The sequence below is a fragment of the Neopsephotus bourkii genome, unplaced genomic scaffold, assembly GCF_033783945.1.
Source record: "Neopsephotus bourkii isolate Nb327-2 ecotype Australia unplaced genomic scaffold, CSIRO-AGI_Nbou_v1 NB_1471, whole genome shotgun sequence".
Lineage (NCBI taxonomy): Eukaryota > Metazoa > Chordata > Aves > Psittaciformes > Psittacidae > Neopsephotus > Neopsephotus bourkii.
Window position 1 is genome coordinate 240,656 of NW_026901947.1, and position 15,932 is coordinate 256,587.

Genomic DNA, 15,932 nt, shown 5'->3' on the forward strand with positions numbered 1-15,932 from the left:
TGCCCGCCCCCAAAACGCCGCTCGCTATTGGCCGCGATGTACCAGCGCTGGGCTCCTATTGGCCGAGCAGGAGCAGAGCTCGCTTGAGGAGAAGAGAGAGAGAGGAGGGGGTGTTTTCTCTCTGCGGCAGGTCGTGCTTGGAGCAGTGTGTTTTGCAGCAGTTGGCAGTGCTTGACGGCAGTGGCGCTCCCTCCCCTCATGGCTGTGGGGAGGAGGGCTTCCTTGTGGCTCGTCGCGGCCTCTTCTTGAGGCTTAGGCCCAGGCTTAAGCACCGGTCCAGGCCCTCCGCCCCTCGCTGAAGGGACCCAGAAGCTCGCCTTGGCCGCTCCGGCCCCCTCACTTAGCTGGGATGGAGCCAAGAGCAGCCACATCCACCAGCTGTCCAGCAGCAGATGGGTAACCCAAATTCGCAACTTTTAGCCCCAAAAATATAGTTTTCCTGGCAGCTCGGCGTGGTTTTGCATTCAGCAGGCCCAGGCCGGCTCACGTGTGGATGAAGCTAGCCTGGAACCGGCACTGCCCTGCTGACTTCTTTGGGGACCCTGGTACAAGCAGGATGATATTTTCACATCACATTCAGATAACTGGGGAAGGGCAGATGGAATATACTGGCGTTTAATAAACACACCAGGCTCCATTGTTCAGTCTGGTGTGACTTGAAGCTCAGGTTTAGGATTGTTTGGGGTTAGGTGGGTAACCAGGGCATCAGCTGGACTCAGAACAGCTTATGCTAAAGCTGTCAGCTGCAGATAAACATACAGTAAAACAAGCTGCGGTTTGCACAATACACAGATCCTAGCAGAAATCTGAACTGGGGCTGGACAGTCATCCCCCTGCTGCTTCAAGCCTCAGGTGGCTCAAGGACAGGCCTGTGTGCACCTTATGGTGTGAGGATTTCCACTTGACCCTGAGTTGTTTGACCTTTTCGAGGTACAGTGAAGACACAACCATTTCTGCACCCACAAAAGAGCTGCATTCCCCAGAGCAGCTGGGTTGAGCCAGGGCAGAGCTGTCTGCAGAACCGGGAGCTGGTGCTTCATGATTAATCGGGGTGGACATCCCGTACGTGACCTGTAGAGAGCACAAGGCAAAGCTGCAGAAGCATGACCTGGCTTGTCCAGCTCCCACAAGGGCTGGGACAGGCACCGGGAGCACTGGGCCAGCAGCAGCCTATGTGCGGATTGTTATAGCAGGAAAAATACTCCCTTTATACATGCTTTTATATTTATATGCCTTTAAAGCAGCAACTCCGAGGGCAGGTCCAACCTGATTTGAGCTGTCAGGGTATTTAAAAGCCCACCCCATCTGTGTCCCTGAAGCCACAGATTTGGGACTCGGATAATTTTAGTTCTGTTTCCAGCAATTTGACTGGCTTTTGCATCACTGTAGGCAGTTCAATTCACTTCTTCACACCCTGCTGTGAAGCAGGGATATTGTGACTCCAGTGGGACTGACCTTCTCCAGGACTCTGCTCTGCCTTGGCAGCCCAGCCATGAGCATGTCACCTCCACAGCAGGTCCAAATCTTTCTCCCTGAGCTCTGGTCATGCTCAGTTCAGTTTTTTTCCTGCCTGGGGGAATGCTGTATCAGAATCGTTTCAAGAGCAAATGTGTAGATGTTAAGACAGAGGGTGGAAGATTACATACCCATTCTGAATGTAAATGTAGAGAATTCCCCCATAAGTTGTGCTGAGCTCTGTCCCCCACTGTTCATGGGCTGTGCTTGCAGGAAGTATGAACAGATAAAAGGAAAATTAGGCAGGTTTGGCTTAAAAATAAGCAGGCTGGGTGTTGCAGGGGGAGAAAAACCCAATTTGTGTGTTCAGATGATGTTTGCAGTTGTTTTTGTGTCTGCCCTGCAGGTCTTTGCTGCATCTGGCTTATGATGAAGCAGGGCAGCCTCTCACCTCTGCTAGGGACAGCAGAGCAATGCTGCATCCAGCAGCACCCACAGCTGCCCAGTTTCACCCTGCAGAGCTCATTTCCACATGCTGCTGCTGTGCAGTACCTCTGCCCATGAGTTCCTGATGCTGAGCTCCTGCTTGAGGCCAGGCATCATTTCTGATCTGAAGAAAGGTTGGCATCAGCCCATGTGTCATCTGGCCTGCTGCCTAGCTGGACACAGTCATCAGCATAATTTCCAAGAGCCCCTCAAGCCTCAAATCTCTGGTATTTAACAAATTCTACATAGGAAAACCTGCTGAAAGTGTTATCTCACCATTGGATCCACCAGGGGACCAAGGATGTCTTTTCCAAGGAAAGTCTTTTGAAATCTGAGCTGACCTAGTGTTGTATTTGCACACAAACACTTGTGGCAGGGACGCAGGTGTCACCTATAGGTATGACATGAGGTTTCTTGTTCCTGTTACTGCTCATGGCAGGTCCTGCCTGGCTGCTGTATCACCCCGCTTTCAATCCCAGCCACCAGGAGCAACTTCCACATCCCTCTCCAGAGCATCCCAGGAGAGGACTTTGTAACTTCTGTATGGCCTCTTCCTCTGTCTCAGCAGCCTTGGTCAGGTCCCACAGGCTTACCTCTGCCCCTTGAGTAGGATATGAACCCTCTTCATCCATTTGTTCCCATGCACTCCTTGCACACAGAGGTCACCTCCAGAACTGACTTCCAGTTAGTGTAGATGTTTAACTCCTGCCCAGTTTTGCAAGTAATTCTTGTGCACAGCCCCAGAGACTCTGCTGAGTATGAATTACAGCATCAGAGGAATTTGTCCTCCATGTTCCCAACAGAAACAGCTCCTTGGCTGAAGGAGCTCCTGTTCCTCCCCCTTTCTTCTTGCCCTGTGCTCCAGCTCCACTCTTCTCCCCCATTCCTGGTTTGTCATGCTCCATCACCACTGTTCCACACTGCTACCCAAGACATGATTCATTGCCCAACACCTGCAGGTTCTGTGAGCATACCTGTGCTGTCAGGCTCTCCTCTGATTTAAGGTGAGGGTAATTACAGCCCTGTGCAGGATTTTAGGCTGGGAAAACCAGTTTGATCATTCCTGGCCCAAAGGTCATGTTCCTGCACTGCTCGAGAGCAACAGGGGAGGAGGGACAGGGCACATGCACATGCACATGCACGCACAGAGATACATGTGCACATGTGTACACACGCAAATGCACACACGTGCACACACACAGGTACATACATATATATACATACCCCCTACTCACACATAAACTTCCAGGCATGCATGCTTGGATGTGCTTACACATGTGGACAACATAAACACATACGTAGCTATACATACATGTGTACATATACATGTATACGTACACATGTATACAAACATACATACATGTGTATCTGTAGAATCATAGAATCACAGACTGGTTTGGGTTGGAAGGCAATGTAGAGATCATCTAGTTCCAACCCCTGCCACGGGCAGGGACACCTTCTATTAGAGCAGGTTGCTCCAAACCCTGTCCAACCTGGCCTTGAGCATTGCCAGGGATGGGGACCTGGGGGTGCTGGGGGAGTTTAGGAGATGGGGGACCAGGTCGGGTCATCCCAGGTAGCCTGACCAGCCCAGCAATGGAGAGCAGGGGCAGTGATGTCTTTTCCAGAACAGGTTATTAAATAAAGTATTTCAGCACAGGGTGAGTCATTAATTAGGCCCATCCTGAAATGTGAATACTAGTAATAATAATAAAAATACTTTACAGCACTCCACACCCTGTGCTTGCAGACATCATGCACCTCCCACCATCCCACCTTGCCCAAAGACCCATGGTGTGGTCGCAGCCACCCATCCACTGCCGGGTCCTGCTTCCAGCTCATCCCATGCTCAGAAACCCCTGTGGAATTGGAGGAATCCTTCCCCTTACTCAATCCCAGGAATCTGGATTTTTCCCAGACAAGATGAAGGCATTCCCAGGTGGGTTCTCACTAAGGGTGAGCTTCCCCAAACTCTGCATCTTCTCAGCATGACGTCCTGGAGCTCCTGCTTTCATAAGAAGCACAGAGAGTTGCCAAGCCCCTGGGGAAATCCCACTTCAACACCAGCTATCCAGCACCACCATGAAAATTCAACAGTGGCATCTTACAGATGGCAAAACTCCCCAAAATAACACGCATACTTCCTTTAACAGATCTACTTCGCACTGCAGAAGTCACGACAGACCCTGGCTGCTGTCATGGCAATGGCCAAGCCACTAAATACTTGATGCTGGGTCCCACACAGTCAACCCTGAACGCCAGAAGGTACATGACTACCAACCCCAGGGCACAACTGCATGCACACACATCCTTGCGCTCTCTGCTCTCACCCTGGGATGCTGGTGGCATGGCACATAGCCGGTGGGAAGGTGCTGCCAAGCAGGTTTAGCTGTCATGCTGAGCATGGCTCATGCTGCATCCACCCTCCCTCCACACCACCTCATCCCACCCTGAGGACTGCTTGCAAAGCCGCTGCTGTGGAAATGCTCTGGTCCCCTGGTAGCGGTGGGGAGCTAAACCTGGAGCTAAAACCTCTGCTCATCCCGAGGGCTTGACATCACCTGCAGATGTCTCATGCTTCCTCAACGGCAAAACCAGATCCTGTGCGGGGCTCTACCCACCAGACCTTTGCATCCATTCTCTAACTCCCTTTTGGCCACTCTGTAGCCACGGCTGCTTTTTCCCAAGCTCTGGGATAATGCCTGGATCAAGACAGAAAGCCATTCAGAGATGCAGCACTCCTCACTGCCCAGCAGCTTTACCCAGATTTGATGCTGTTTCTTGGTTCTCCTGGGGAGGAGTTCTGTGCTACCCCATCAAAGTCTGCATTTCATTGTAGAATTAAATAGTTCTTCCTTTTGGTTTCTGAAGTACTTTCATGTGCTTCAAATTCTCAAGTAGTAAATGGATGGATTTAGTAGGAAATTTAGTGGTAAATGCTCCACACCTGGCAGTGCTCAAGGCCAGGTTGGACAGAGCCTTAGTGACATGGTCTAGTGTGATGCGCCACTGCCCATGGCAGGGGGTTGGAACTAGATTACCTTAAGGTCCTTTCCAACACAAGCAATTCTATGATTCTATGAAGTATTAACACATGATAGAGTCACTTGTAACTCCCAGACAACAATAATCTGGTACACAGGGTAGTGACACAAGTAAGCACTCCCGTAATGTTTGACTGTCCATCCCAACTATGGCCATATCACAGAGACACGCAGCAAATGAGCAATCTTCACAATGGCCAAGCAGTGGGGGACCTCCTCAGGGCAAAGAAACAGAGTCAAGTAGATATTTGTAACCACTGGACCTTTAAACAAAACCCAAAGGGCTTCACCCTGGGATTCAGGCAGGAACCCAGCATGTTCCTGGAAGCCACTGGAAGTCCCATGAGAGCTGCAGTCCAGCTCCTGGCTTAGACAACACCAGCTCCTCTCTGGTGGGATGCCAAAGTCTTTCCTTGTGCTTGGGGACCACCAAGGCAATGCAGTACCACATTGATTAAATGAGCCTCAGCCACCACTTGTTGCTTGGATGGATGATGGTTCATTAAGTCTCTCTTGCCTGCATGGGGATGCTCTGTACCCCGCACAACCAGCAGCAGCAGATTCAGGGCTCTGCCAGGGAAAAGCTGAGGTTCATGGGATGGTACAAAAGACAGAGCCCTCCTCAGTGGGCCATATGCTGGGAGGGTGCGTTATACATTCCTCCTTAGGAAGAATGAAAAGCCTAAAAGGTCAAAACTTCAAAGAAGTCTAATCCAATTCATACAGACAGGTAGGGGTGGAGAAGGAGAGGCTGATTTTGACTGTCCAAAGTCAGTGGCTCTGGCAGCTGTATTTCAAAACTGTGGTGACCTGAATTACATGGAGAGAACTAATGCAAAGTTGATACGCTTTGTCATGCACAACCAGTGCTCTGTTCTCTTTTAAATCACCAGTCTGCTCTTTGCATAGGTTGCTTTGTGCCCCTGTTTTTATTTTCCAGCCGCTTTTGTTTGCTTTCTGCGGCAGGCAAGAGCAAATTTATCCAATTTCCTGGCTGTTGCTGTGGGCTTTACACATAGCAACAAGGAGAAAAAAACCTGTTTCTTTTTTTTTCTGATAGTAAGAAACAACCTGCAGCCTCCAAAAATCACACTGGAGACACTGAGAGAGGGGAAAAGCTCTGCCCCCTTTGCTCCTGCAGTCGTGCAGTTTTATCAGTGATGGTTGGTTTGCCTTCTCTGTCCCACCAGAGCAGCCCTCAGCAGTCTTCCTGCAGGAGAAAAGTGCTCTTTTTAACCCCCCAAAAATAAACATTCAGTCTCCTGAGACTACATTGAGTGAAGAGAGTCATGAGCATGCAAATGGAGCTTTTACTTATTCATGGCTTAAACCTGCTAGTGCCAAACCACACGGCAGTGTGAGTGCCTGCCCTCCCTCCCTCCTTCTTAGCCAAACCAACCCCACGTGGTGCTGGGCACACGTCAGCAGATGTGATGATTGTGATGACCATGATGACTTGATTAACTGAATTCTTCACACACACCTGGGCCAGATTTAAGAGCTCTGGGTCCTTTGTTCTTTGGCCAACCCCATCATTCCAACGACCCTTTAAGACAGGTATGGTCCATCCTCATTCCTCTGATGGGGAAACTGAGGCAGGGCAGTGGTGGGGTTTGCTGAGGTGCAGGAAAGCTTGCGTCAGAGCTGACATGAGCATCTGGGAAACCCCCTCATAGTTCTCCATTTTGGTCTTGCTTCCCAGGAAAACAGAGATTATGCAACCGTGTTGTCTGTCTCTCTGCCAGGTCTGTTCTCATTTGTGGCTTTTAACCCACAGAGCAGCCTCATCCCCAGATGTGGGTGTTACAGACATGTTCTATAGCGTTTTAGCCAGCTCAGCTGTGAGGAGAAGAAACACCGCAGTTTTCCTCCTCTGGGAGGAAGATAGAAGGGCATGCTGAATCGCATTACAATCCACCTGAGACTTCACACAAGAGGGTATTACAGAAACCAGCTTCAAAGCTCTGCTGCTCCAGGAACATCTTGCAAGAGTCTTATCCTCTGTGTGTTGAGGCTCTTCTCCTGGGCCTCCTTCTCCACAAGGATGAGTTCCAAGTGTGTGGCCTCACCTCAGAGGGTTCCTTGGGCCTGGCAGGACAGAGGGGAGTACCCTGGCTTTGGGCTGGGATGAACACCCTGTGAGCCAGAGTTGTCATCTGCGAAGGTGGGAGATGTCTTCCCCATGAGGGAAGACCCTGTTGAAGTTTACATGAGGGTCCTTCCACCAGAACAAAAACTGGGCACCAGCTTTGGGGAATCTGGGCAAATTGGCTTTGCTGCCTTTAGCCAGGTTTGACCTCAAAGAGTAGGAGACACACACACCCCAAGATGAGTCAGGGTAACACAGGGTGAGGCAAGCTGCCTCCTGAAGGCTGCACAGGGAGCTGATGGCTTTGTGCTGTCTGACATTCAGATGGATCCAGAAATCCCAAATGCACAGACCCAGAGGTGACAGGGATGCTTAAAATTCCCAGCTGGATGCTCTTGCTTGGATACCCCATCCTGCCCTGCTGTGGGTTTCCAAGTCATGAGCAGAATGCTTCCTTGCCCCTGGGTCCTGAAACAGGCTGGTCACTTTGCCCACATTTTATGGAGATTCATCACTTTGCAGTCATTTGGGGTTTCCTTTGCCTCCCCTCTGCCTAGTATAGGAGGAAACAGATCCCTCAGGCAGCAGGTCTTGTGTTCTGTGTGAGGACAGCAGTGTAGCTATATTCTTCAGGGGAGAAAACACACCTGTGGCACAGTTTGAAGTCATCTGGGAGATGGTGGACATCTCACTTTGGGGCATTTTCCCTTGATTTGTCTTTTAAACAATCGGGGGTGTGTACCCAAGCCTCCTGGTGCTTATTCTGCAAGGGATGAAGACAAAAGGGAAACTCTCCTCAAGTAACATCTATGGGAAAGGTTATGGCAAAGCTTTCAAAACTACAAGAGGCAGAATAAGAACAGGACCATACATTGTCTTCTCCACTGTGAGGATGAAAGCATCATAAAACAATCTGGTGACATGATCAAAATAAACCAAAGGAAATGATTCTACACCCAAACAAGTCACAAGATTGGGCAGCTACTTGCCACAGGATGTTGTAAACACTCAGAGTTTACCTGGCTTCCAAAATAACTTGAATTAATGGGAGAAAAATCTACTGAAGGCTATTAAATAAAAGGACATTTCTGACTCAGGAAGTCTGAGTCACAAAAAAAAAAAAAGGAAGTCAAGGAAATATTCTGGGGAATTATCACTTGTTTTTACAACCTTCCAAGGGCCAACTTTTATGAAGAGAGGGTCATTGCACAGCTAGATGGGCCACTGGGGGCTCTACTAGGTTCAGGAATAGAGAAGCAGACAGTGCTGAAGCACGGTGTCGGTCATGATAAGTTTGTTATTCCTCTGGGTGAGCCTGCCCCAAGGTCTCACTGCTCTGCTATGCAAAGCATCTCTTGGAAGTATAAGGTCTGGCAGGGGAGATGTGGCACCTGGCAGGTGGGGAGAGAAGATAGCACACAGGAGGACCCGTTCAGGCAGGTTCCCAGAGATAGGACAACAAGGGGGGAACCTCCTCCATGTGGTGCCTCGATAGAGCACTAGCGGCTGGCTCTCAAGCTGAGAAACCGAGCCTGAAAGCCATGAGATAAGGGGAGGGCAGAGGGAAAACAGCCCACGGCCTGGCAGCAAGAATTTCCAAATCGCCCTTTTTTGCCAAAGTAATTAATAAACACCTTGAGCAGCTACAGCTCAGCCCGACTGCTGCAGATCCAGGTGCAGGAACAGGCAGGGAGCAGGGCACAGCATGTGCAGCATCTTCATAGTCTTCATGACCAAGAGACCCTGACAGTTGGATGGTGAAAGCACTGGTAGGAACAAGATTCACAGTCATCCCAACAGATGCTAACATCTTTCCATATTTTGGGCCGCCCTCATGCGTGTCTCTGTAAAAGAGGCAAGTCCATTGCAGCAAAACAACCTCCAAGTTTTTAAGTCACCCATTACCCCCATATTAGGATACAACCACTGAATTGAAAGAATGCCATCTCCACACCAAGGGCTTTGCAAAGCATTGGCATCCCTTTCTCTGTGTTCAAAGTGTCTCTTGTGAAGCCAGTGTCAGTACCTGCAGAGAGCCTTGAAGTCCTGGGTCTCACTCTGCAGCTACCTCCAACATCAATAAAACTGCTGGTGGCCACGTTGCCAACCTGAGAACCCATCACCTGCCCAAGAAACAGCCAGGGGCAGGATGCCAGCGGGACCTGGACAAGCTTGAGATGTGGGCTCAATGAGCGCACTCATGAGGGTCAACAAGGCCAAGTGCAAGATCCTGTTTCTGGACCACGGCAATCCTTGCTATCAGTACAGGCTGGGATGAAGGGACTAAGAGTACCTGTGAGGAGATGTACTTGGGGCTACTGGTAGGTGAAAAGCTGGATATGATCTACCAGTGTGTGCTTCCAGCCCAGAAAGCCAACCCTATGCTGGGCTGCATCAAAAGGAGCATGAGCAGCAGGTTGAAGGAGGGGATTCTCTACCTCTCCTCCTCTTTGGTGAGACCCCCCCCCCCTGCAGTCTTGAATCCAGCTCTGGGGGCAACAGCGCAAGAAGGACAAAGAGCTGTTGGAGCAAGTCCGGAAGATGCTCAGAGGGCTGAAGCGCTCCTCCTATGGAGACAGGCTGAAAGAGTTGAGGTTGTTCAGCCTGGAGAAGAGAAGGCTCCAGGGTAACTTACTGCCACCTTTCAGTCCATACAGGGAGCTTCTGTCAAAACAGGACAAGGATAAAGGGTTCTAAACTAAGACACTAGATTCAGGCAAGCTACAAGGACACTGTTTACCATGACAGTGCTGAAACACTCCAAGGGCTTGCCCAGAGAGTTGGGTCATGCCCTGTCCATGGAAACATTCCAGGTCAGGCTGCTCAGGGCTTGGAGCAGGATGATCTAGTTGAAAATGGACCTGGTCATTGTCGGGCAGATGGACTAGATGACCTTTAAAAGTCCCTTCCAACATAAACTGAGATTCCGTGATTCATTGAGAAAACTTTGGTTCTTTTTTTCTTTGCCAAGCCTTTGTAAATATCTCCAAGGATGAGAATGGCCGAGAGCACCACATGTTAGATATATAGATGTGCCCTGTCTTCCAAGAGCTCCAGATAAAATATTACTCAAATGTTTATTTATTAGTCATCAGGATAGTAACAGAGGGGTATTTTCATTGTGCTCTTTTATCTGATCCTTTGACAGCTTTTGCTAAGTTTTTAGACAGCAAGTAGGTGTAAAAGATGCATGCATATATGTATACATATCTTTTACATATATGTGAAAGACATGATTTTGTTGAGTGCAGACAAAAAGGAGGGTAGGGGAGCAAAATCAATGGCACAATATTTTCACATAGCTTGGAAATGGCTCTGGGAGGAAAACAGCTTTATACTGTTAGAAGACAAACTAGGCACAATATTACTAAAGCCTCCCTTCTAATTTGTTTTGCTGATGAGTGATCAGGTAAATGAAAATATGCCTCACTCTAGGGAAAAACTCTGTGTTTCTGAAGCTGAGCATGTTTTCTGCTGCTGAGGGAAGGGTCTCAGTGCCCTGGCAATGCTCACCAGCACTGCACTTAAAGAAAAAAAAAAGAAGAGATAAATATATTAAAAATAGATGCTGAAAGAGCAACGTGCTTGAGGTGGAGAAAAGCTTTTATTCAAGTTATGTGGCCTTTGCAGTATTTTGGCTGCTTCCTTGCAAAGAGAAGGATTCACTCCCTATAAGATGCTCGCTGCTGCTTCTGGTTCCCATTCTGCAGTCCCTGCCCCACACATATTCCCTGTGGAGGGGGATGCTTTCAGGGCTCCACCCCAAGGGCTTCCCTGCTTTGCTCCATTCACCCCTTCTCACACCAAAAGTACAAGAGGAATAGCTAAAATGCGTTAATTTTTGGCAAATGCATTCAGGTTTTTTCCCTTCCCCAGGGCAAGAGCAAGAAAAAGTCTTTCAATTATCTTGGAGATGAGAAGTGGGCAGAGCAGACAGGACTGGGCTGCAGCCAGCTCACCCAGCTGAACACCTCCCCTGCAGTGCCAGTCAATGTGTCACCGTCTCCCACCTGATTCCCACCTTGTACCAGGGACAAGAACACAAACACTTTAATTTAAAGCACTGTGCAAATGAGGGTCCAGGAAAGGCTTGAGTCAGCTCTGACACTCCTTCTCTCCTCCTCTTTTTGACCCTTGCTTAGAGACATTATTTATTTAGCTTATATGAGTAAGTTCTAAATAGAACTATTAACTTAGACTCAACTTAGAATGAGTTATAATATTGTGTGGTTCAGTATATTTTTTGCTTTGCTTTACTCGCTTAGCTAGAGTAGCTAGATCTGCTGAAGCCTTGGGCTGTAAGATGTGGACTTTCACATAGATAAGCTTTTGGCTGTAATTGTGTTAACTTTCCTGGTGATTTTCCCAGTAGCTGGTACAGTGCTGTGTGCTGTCTCTAGTATGGGAAGAATGTTCATAACACACTGCTGGTTTAGTTGCTGCTAGGCAATGTCCAGGAGATCTTCAGTGTCCTATGCTGTGCCCCAAAGAGCTGGTGCACAAGAAACACAAACCATAAAATAAGCAAGCAGAAGCTGCAACTCAACAACGTAAGAACAGTTCACAGCCTGCCTGTGAAGAGATGGAGAAAGAATCCAATAAAGTGTTAGAAGACCCCAGAGTAAAAAATCACTATTGGACTAAAAAGGCACATGAGGGGTAGGTGTATAAAACATTAGGGTATAGCTGTCATGGGGGTTCTTCCTTTCCTTTTCTCCCCTAACACCCTTGGGAACAAGGTCTGCAAACCAGACCTGTCAGATAAAACACAAAGCTTGTGGTTTGGGGCAGCATCAGAGCATCACCCACCTTTGAAAATAAAAATGAGGATGCTCCTGCAGAGGGGACCGGCCCTGGTGTGCACCCAGATGCAAACATGCAGCCAGATATTGCTTCCCTCCACATTCTGCCAGCCCTGGAATTGACAGCCAAAGTTTGGAGAAGGGGAGCAACTAATCCTACAGGTTAGGTAGAGGATGCTGAGTATGTGCTAGATGGGACAAGGGTACGGGGTGTGCCAAATCAACTGTGCATTGAGACCTTCAAGTTGGTGTGGCCAAGGGGTTTCCTGCAGGATGAAGAAGCATGCGGGTAACTAATGGAAATCTCCCAGCAGGTAAACAAGTCTGGAGGACCTGGGCCTGCAGGCAGCTATAGATGATGGCTGAGATATTGGCACAGCAAAGCATTGAGGCACAGCACCTACAAGGCACAGCACCTACAAGGCACAGCCACCCTCTGCCCTGTCCACAGCTCCCCTAGGGACCCTCTTGCAGGGCTGAGCCCTCCAGCCACATCCAAAAAGCCAGGGCAGGAACATAACTGGGGTTGGCAACTGGGTGCTGATGAAGCAAGGAGTGGTTGGGGAGGACATGGTGGGGCTGAGGGGCAAATATGCAGCCTCCAGCTGTTGCCTTCTGAGCCATTGTCCCTGCAGCCTGGTGTTTAGGCACTGCTCTCTCACACAGACAACGCAGGAGGGTTTTGCACCAACCATACCAGTGGTGATGTGGATGGTTTTTCCCATGCTCCTTAGAATCCCATCGCCAGTTTCCAGAGGACTGCAAGACCAGGGATGAGGATGACTGCGCCGCTCAGTGCACTGAGGCCAAGCAGTGAGGCTTCTCCAGACTTGTTCTCCTGTCTGGGAAATTTGCATTAATTCCCCTCCCGGTGATTCAGGCTCCTGCAGGAAGGTTCAGCCTCCTCCGTGCCACACACGGGTGCAAAGAACAGTTTGCAGGGACGGTGCAACTGTCTTCCCCTTCCCGATGCTGCTTCACACCCACCACCGTGTGTCTTCCAGAGCTCAAACCCTCCTGTGCATACAGAGGAGAGAGATACTGCATCTGCCAAACGATTCCTGCAAACGGCTTTTTAGAGGAACAGCTCATTTTTAGGAGCTGGAGGTGGAGACTGTAAGGGAACATCTCCTATTCCAATCCCTCTCTGGACCTTCTCACCCAAGGAATTCTCTCTGCGGTTCAGCCACCCAAGCCTCATGGCTGTGTGTCACAGGGGTGTGGATTTTCTCGGCCCCTAGTGTTTGATCTGTCTGTTAGCACCCAGGAAAGCCAAGACCCTTTTCCCTGACCAGTCCGTCAGTGTCCTGTTATAGGGACCCTCTTCACTGAAGAGTCCTGCTGGATTAAAGGGTGATTTGCCCAACTTGCTCAGGGAATGTGCCAACAGCATAAGGGGGACCTCTCAGTGGGTCTTCCCACTTGGTTTGAATGTGCTATGTGCTGCCAGTGGCTGCTAGTGCTCACAAAGGACTAACACTAGCAGCTTATGGAGGAACACTCTTTAGTAATATAAAATTGTGACAAATTAAGGTTCGTGATTGCCAGTGATAGGGACTGTCTGCAAACCAAGCTTGAAGTGATACACAACCAGCCTGTAATCACTAATAACAGCTGGCGTGAGTTGGGCATTTAGCGCATATAAGATAAAGTTCTTACTCAATAGGCATCTCTCTGGGGGAGAAGTCTACTGGCTGATCCCAGAAGTTACCATCTTCCCCTCATTCACTTTCATACTTTACTCTCAGGTGGAGCTTAAGGGACTCCAGTCATACATTGTTTTATTACTGATTGGTGTAAATTCATTTGCTTCTCATTTAAAGATAAGATATATGTTTATAAAATATAAAACATATGCTCAGTGAGGGGTGATTGTACCTTGGAGGTGGGTAACTTTGGGATGGAGGTGTGCGTTAGTATTATAATGAGATTATAATGAGCAAGGTTCACCTAAGAAAAGTGATTTTGCCCCAGTTGTTGGCTCAGCAATGGGCATCTTCTCTTATATTTCCCGTTTGGCAGCTGCTATGCAGCTTATCAGTTGTATGGTACCATCAAGTTTCCAATCCTGCAGGGAGTACAGCAGAGCCTGGCTGCTCCCCTCCACCCTCCATTGCTCCTATAGGATAACAGGTTGTGTTGCCTAGGGAACCATGGTGGAGTAGATTCCGTGCATACCAACAGTCCTGAAAGTGGCAACTCTATTTTACCTTAAAAAGGTTTCTGTAACACTACAGCTTCTGTTAAACCTCAGTTTTCTCCAGTTCCACCCCCCACCCCAACAGTGATTTTCCCACACTGTGCCTGGGGCTTGGTGCTTACACTTCTGTTTGCTTTCCTTCCTCTGAATCTGTTCATATTTACTGTGGGAACACCATGAAAAGGCCAAATTCAGCCTCGGCAAAACAAGGTCCAGCTCAACCCACCCAGCCCTGCCTCTGTTTGCTAATGGAAACTCTTCTTTGTGGTCAGTTTTCAAGGTTCTGGGCAGGATCGGAGCTGTGCATCTTCAGCTAAGCCTAGCTGGCTGTGCATTTTAATGGAGCTACTGGCAGGATCTGACTGCATCGCTGCTGGGGACCAGCCCACAGAGACCACCAGAGGTACAGCAGCAAGTTAGAGCACTCATCAGCTCAGCTCATAGTGGCCAATAATGTGCTGGAAGTGAAAGGACTCAGCCCAGCACAGATTATGGTGTTGATGTGCACTCAGCCCCTGAACCTGGAGTGATGTGAGACCCAGAAGAGCTCCATCTTTTCCCCTTCTGCAGAATGCTGTCCCTTTGCACTGTGGCTTCTGACAAATAAAAGAAACTGGTTGCTCTGAAGGTAAAACTGGAGTCTGATGGACCCACTCAAAAATCTACCAAGCAGCTCCTTCACCCCACTGCTAGTGACTGCCTAAACCAGATGGCTTATCCTTAGGAATGGGGGCAGCTGGGAGGCCCTGCCTGGTTGTCACCCATTCTCAAGAGAAGGACAGTACTGCAGAGCTGAGGTGAAGGTGAAGCACTGGGGACATTGGTTTAGGTTGGTGCTTCTTCCATAGTGTAACCAGGGTCCCACACCATCTCGTGTGGGACGAGCCACTTCAGGCACACCGTAATGCTTGGGACAGAAATGACTTGTGCAGCAAGAATAAGCTAAAATGCCAGTCCCCAGCACAGAAACTGCTGCTGGAACTGAACAATAAAGGTATCTCAGTTACATCCCCATCAATAAAGCAATATGTCCTCCAGAGAGCTGCTTTGGAGGGTGGCAATGTTCACTTCAGGCTTTAACAGAAATCAGATCAGGAGCCTCTGAAGACCACAGCACGTATCACCACTGCTGTGTGCAGATGGAGGACTGCCCCCATCGCTGGTATGTTGATCAGGCTCAGATGTTTCTGCACACTGAGCCCAGAACAGGAGGTGTAAGATGACCTGAACAGTTGGTTACACGAACTCTTTGGAAATGCAAACCACTGTCTGACAGGCATAAGGTCACAGCCGTCACCCTCCCCAGGCCCTGGAATCACAGCTGAAATAGCATTGTAATGTACTTATAATTTATTCATCAGCTGAATGAGAGCAGCAGCAGGCATTTCGATGGCACTCTTTCATCAAACCCTTGTGGGGGACTCAATTTTAAAAGAGCAAACTAGAGTGGAAAGGCAGAAAAATAAAAGACAACTTCATTCCATTCAAATTTAAACAAGCACGAAAAAGCGCAAATCAAAATAAGGTTAGGAAAAAAAAAAAACAAACCCTCCTCTATTTTTTCTTTTTTTTCTCTTTGTTTTTCTTCTGCTTTGTTCCTAAGCTCCCAAACTTTGCATTCCTCTGCTGGTGGCTACTTTGATGCAGGAGGCTCCTTAGGTGCTGATGACTGATGCTCAAAAGCGCCTTTTCATCCCTGTGATGAGTTCTGCCTGAGAATCAGCTAGCCCCATTTTTAGGTGAAAGAGAGCCAAAAGGTGAATTGTGGACAGACTTTTATTCTCAAAGAGTCACAGTTGCTCCCCTTGAGTCACTCAGATGTTCTGCTCCCCAAGTGTAGGAACCTATGTAGGTGC

General features: G+C 48.8%; 2 protein-coding genes across 2 annotated transcripts in view; one reads left to right on the plus strand and one right to left on the minus strand.

The window, feature by feature from the left end:
• Window positions 1-15,207, minus strand: part of LOC133220727 (phospholipase A2 inhibitor gamma subunit B-like) — a 141,180-nt gene extending 125,973 nt beyond the window's left edge. Inside the window, exon 1 of the mRNA XM_061369025.1 lies at window positions 15,204-15,207. Coding sequence (XP_061225009.1) covers window position 15,204 — 1 coding nt within the window. The 5' untranslated portion in view covers window positions 15,205-15,207. The remainder of the gene's footprint in view (window positions 1-15,203) is intronic.
• Window positions 1-15,932, plus strand: part of NUDT2 (nudix hydrolase 2) — a 414,951-nt gene that overhangs the window by 81,417 nt on the left and 317,602 nt on the right. The window lies entirely within an intron of this gene.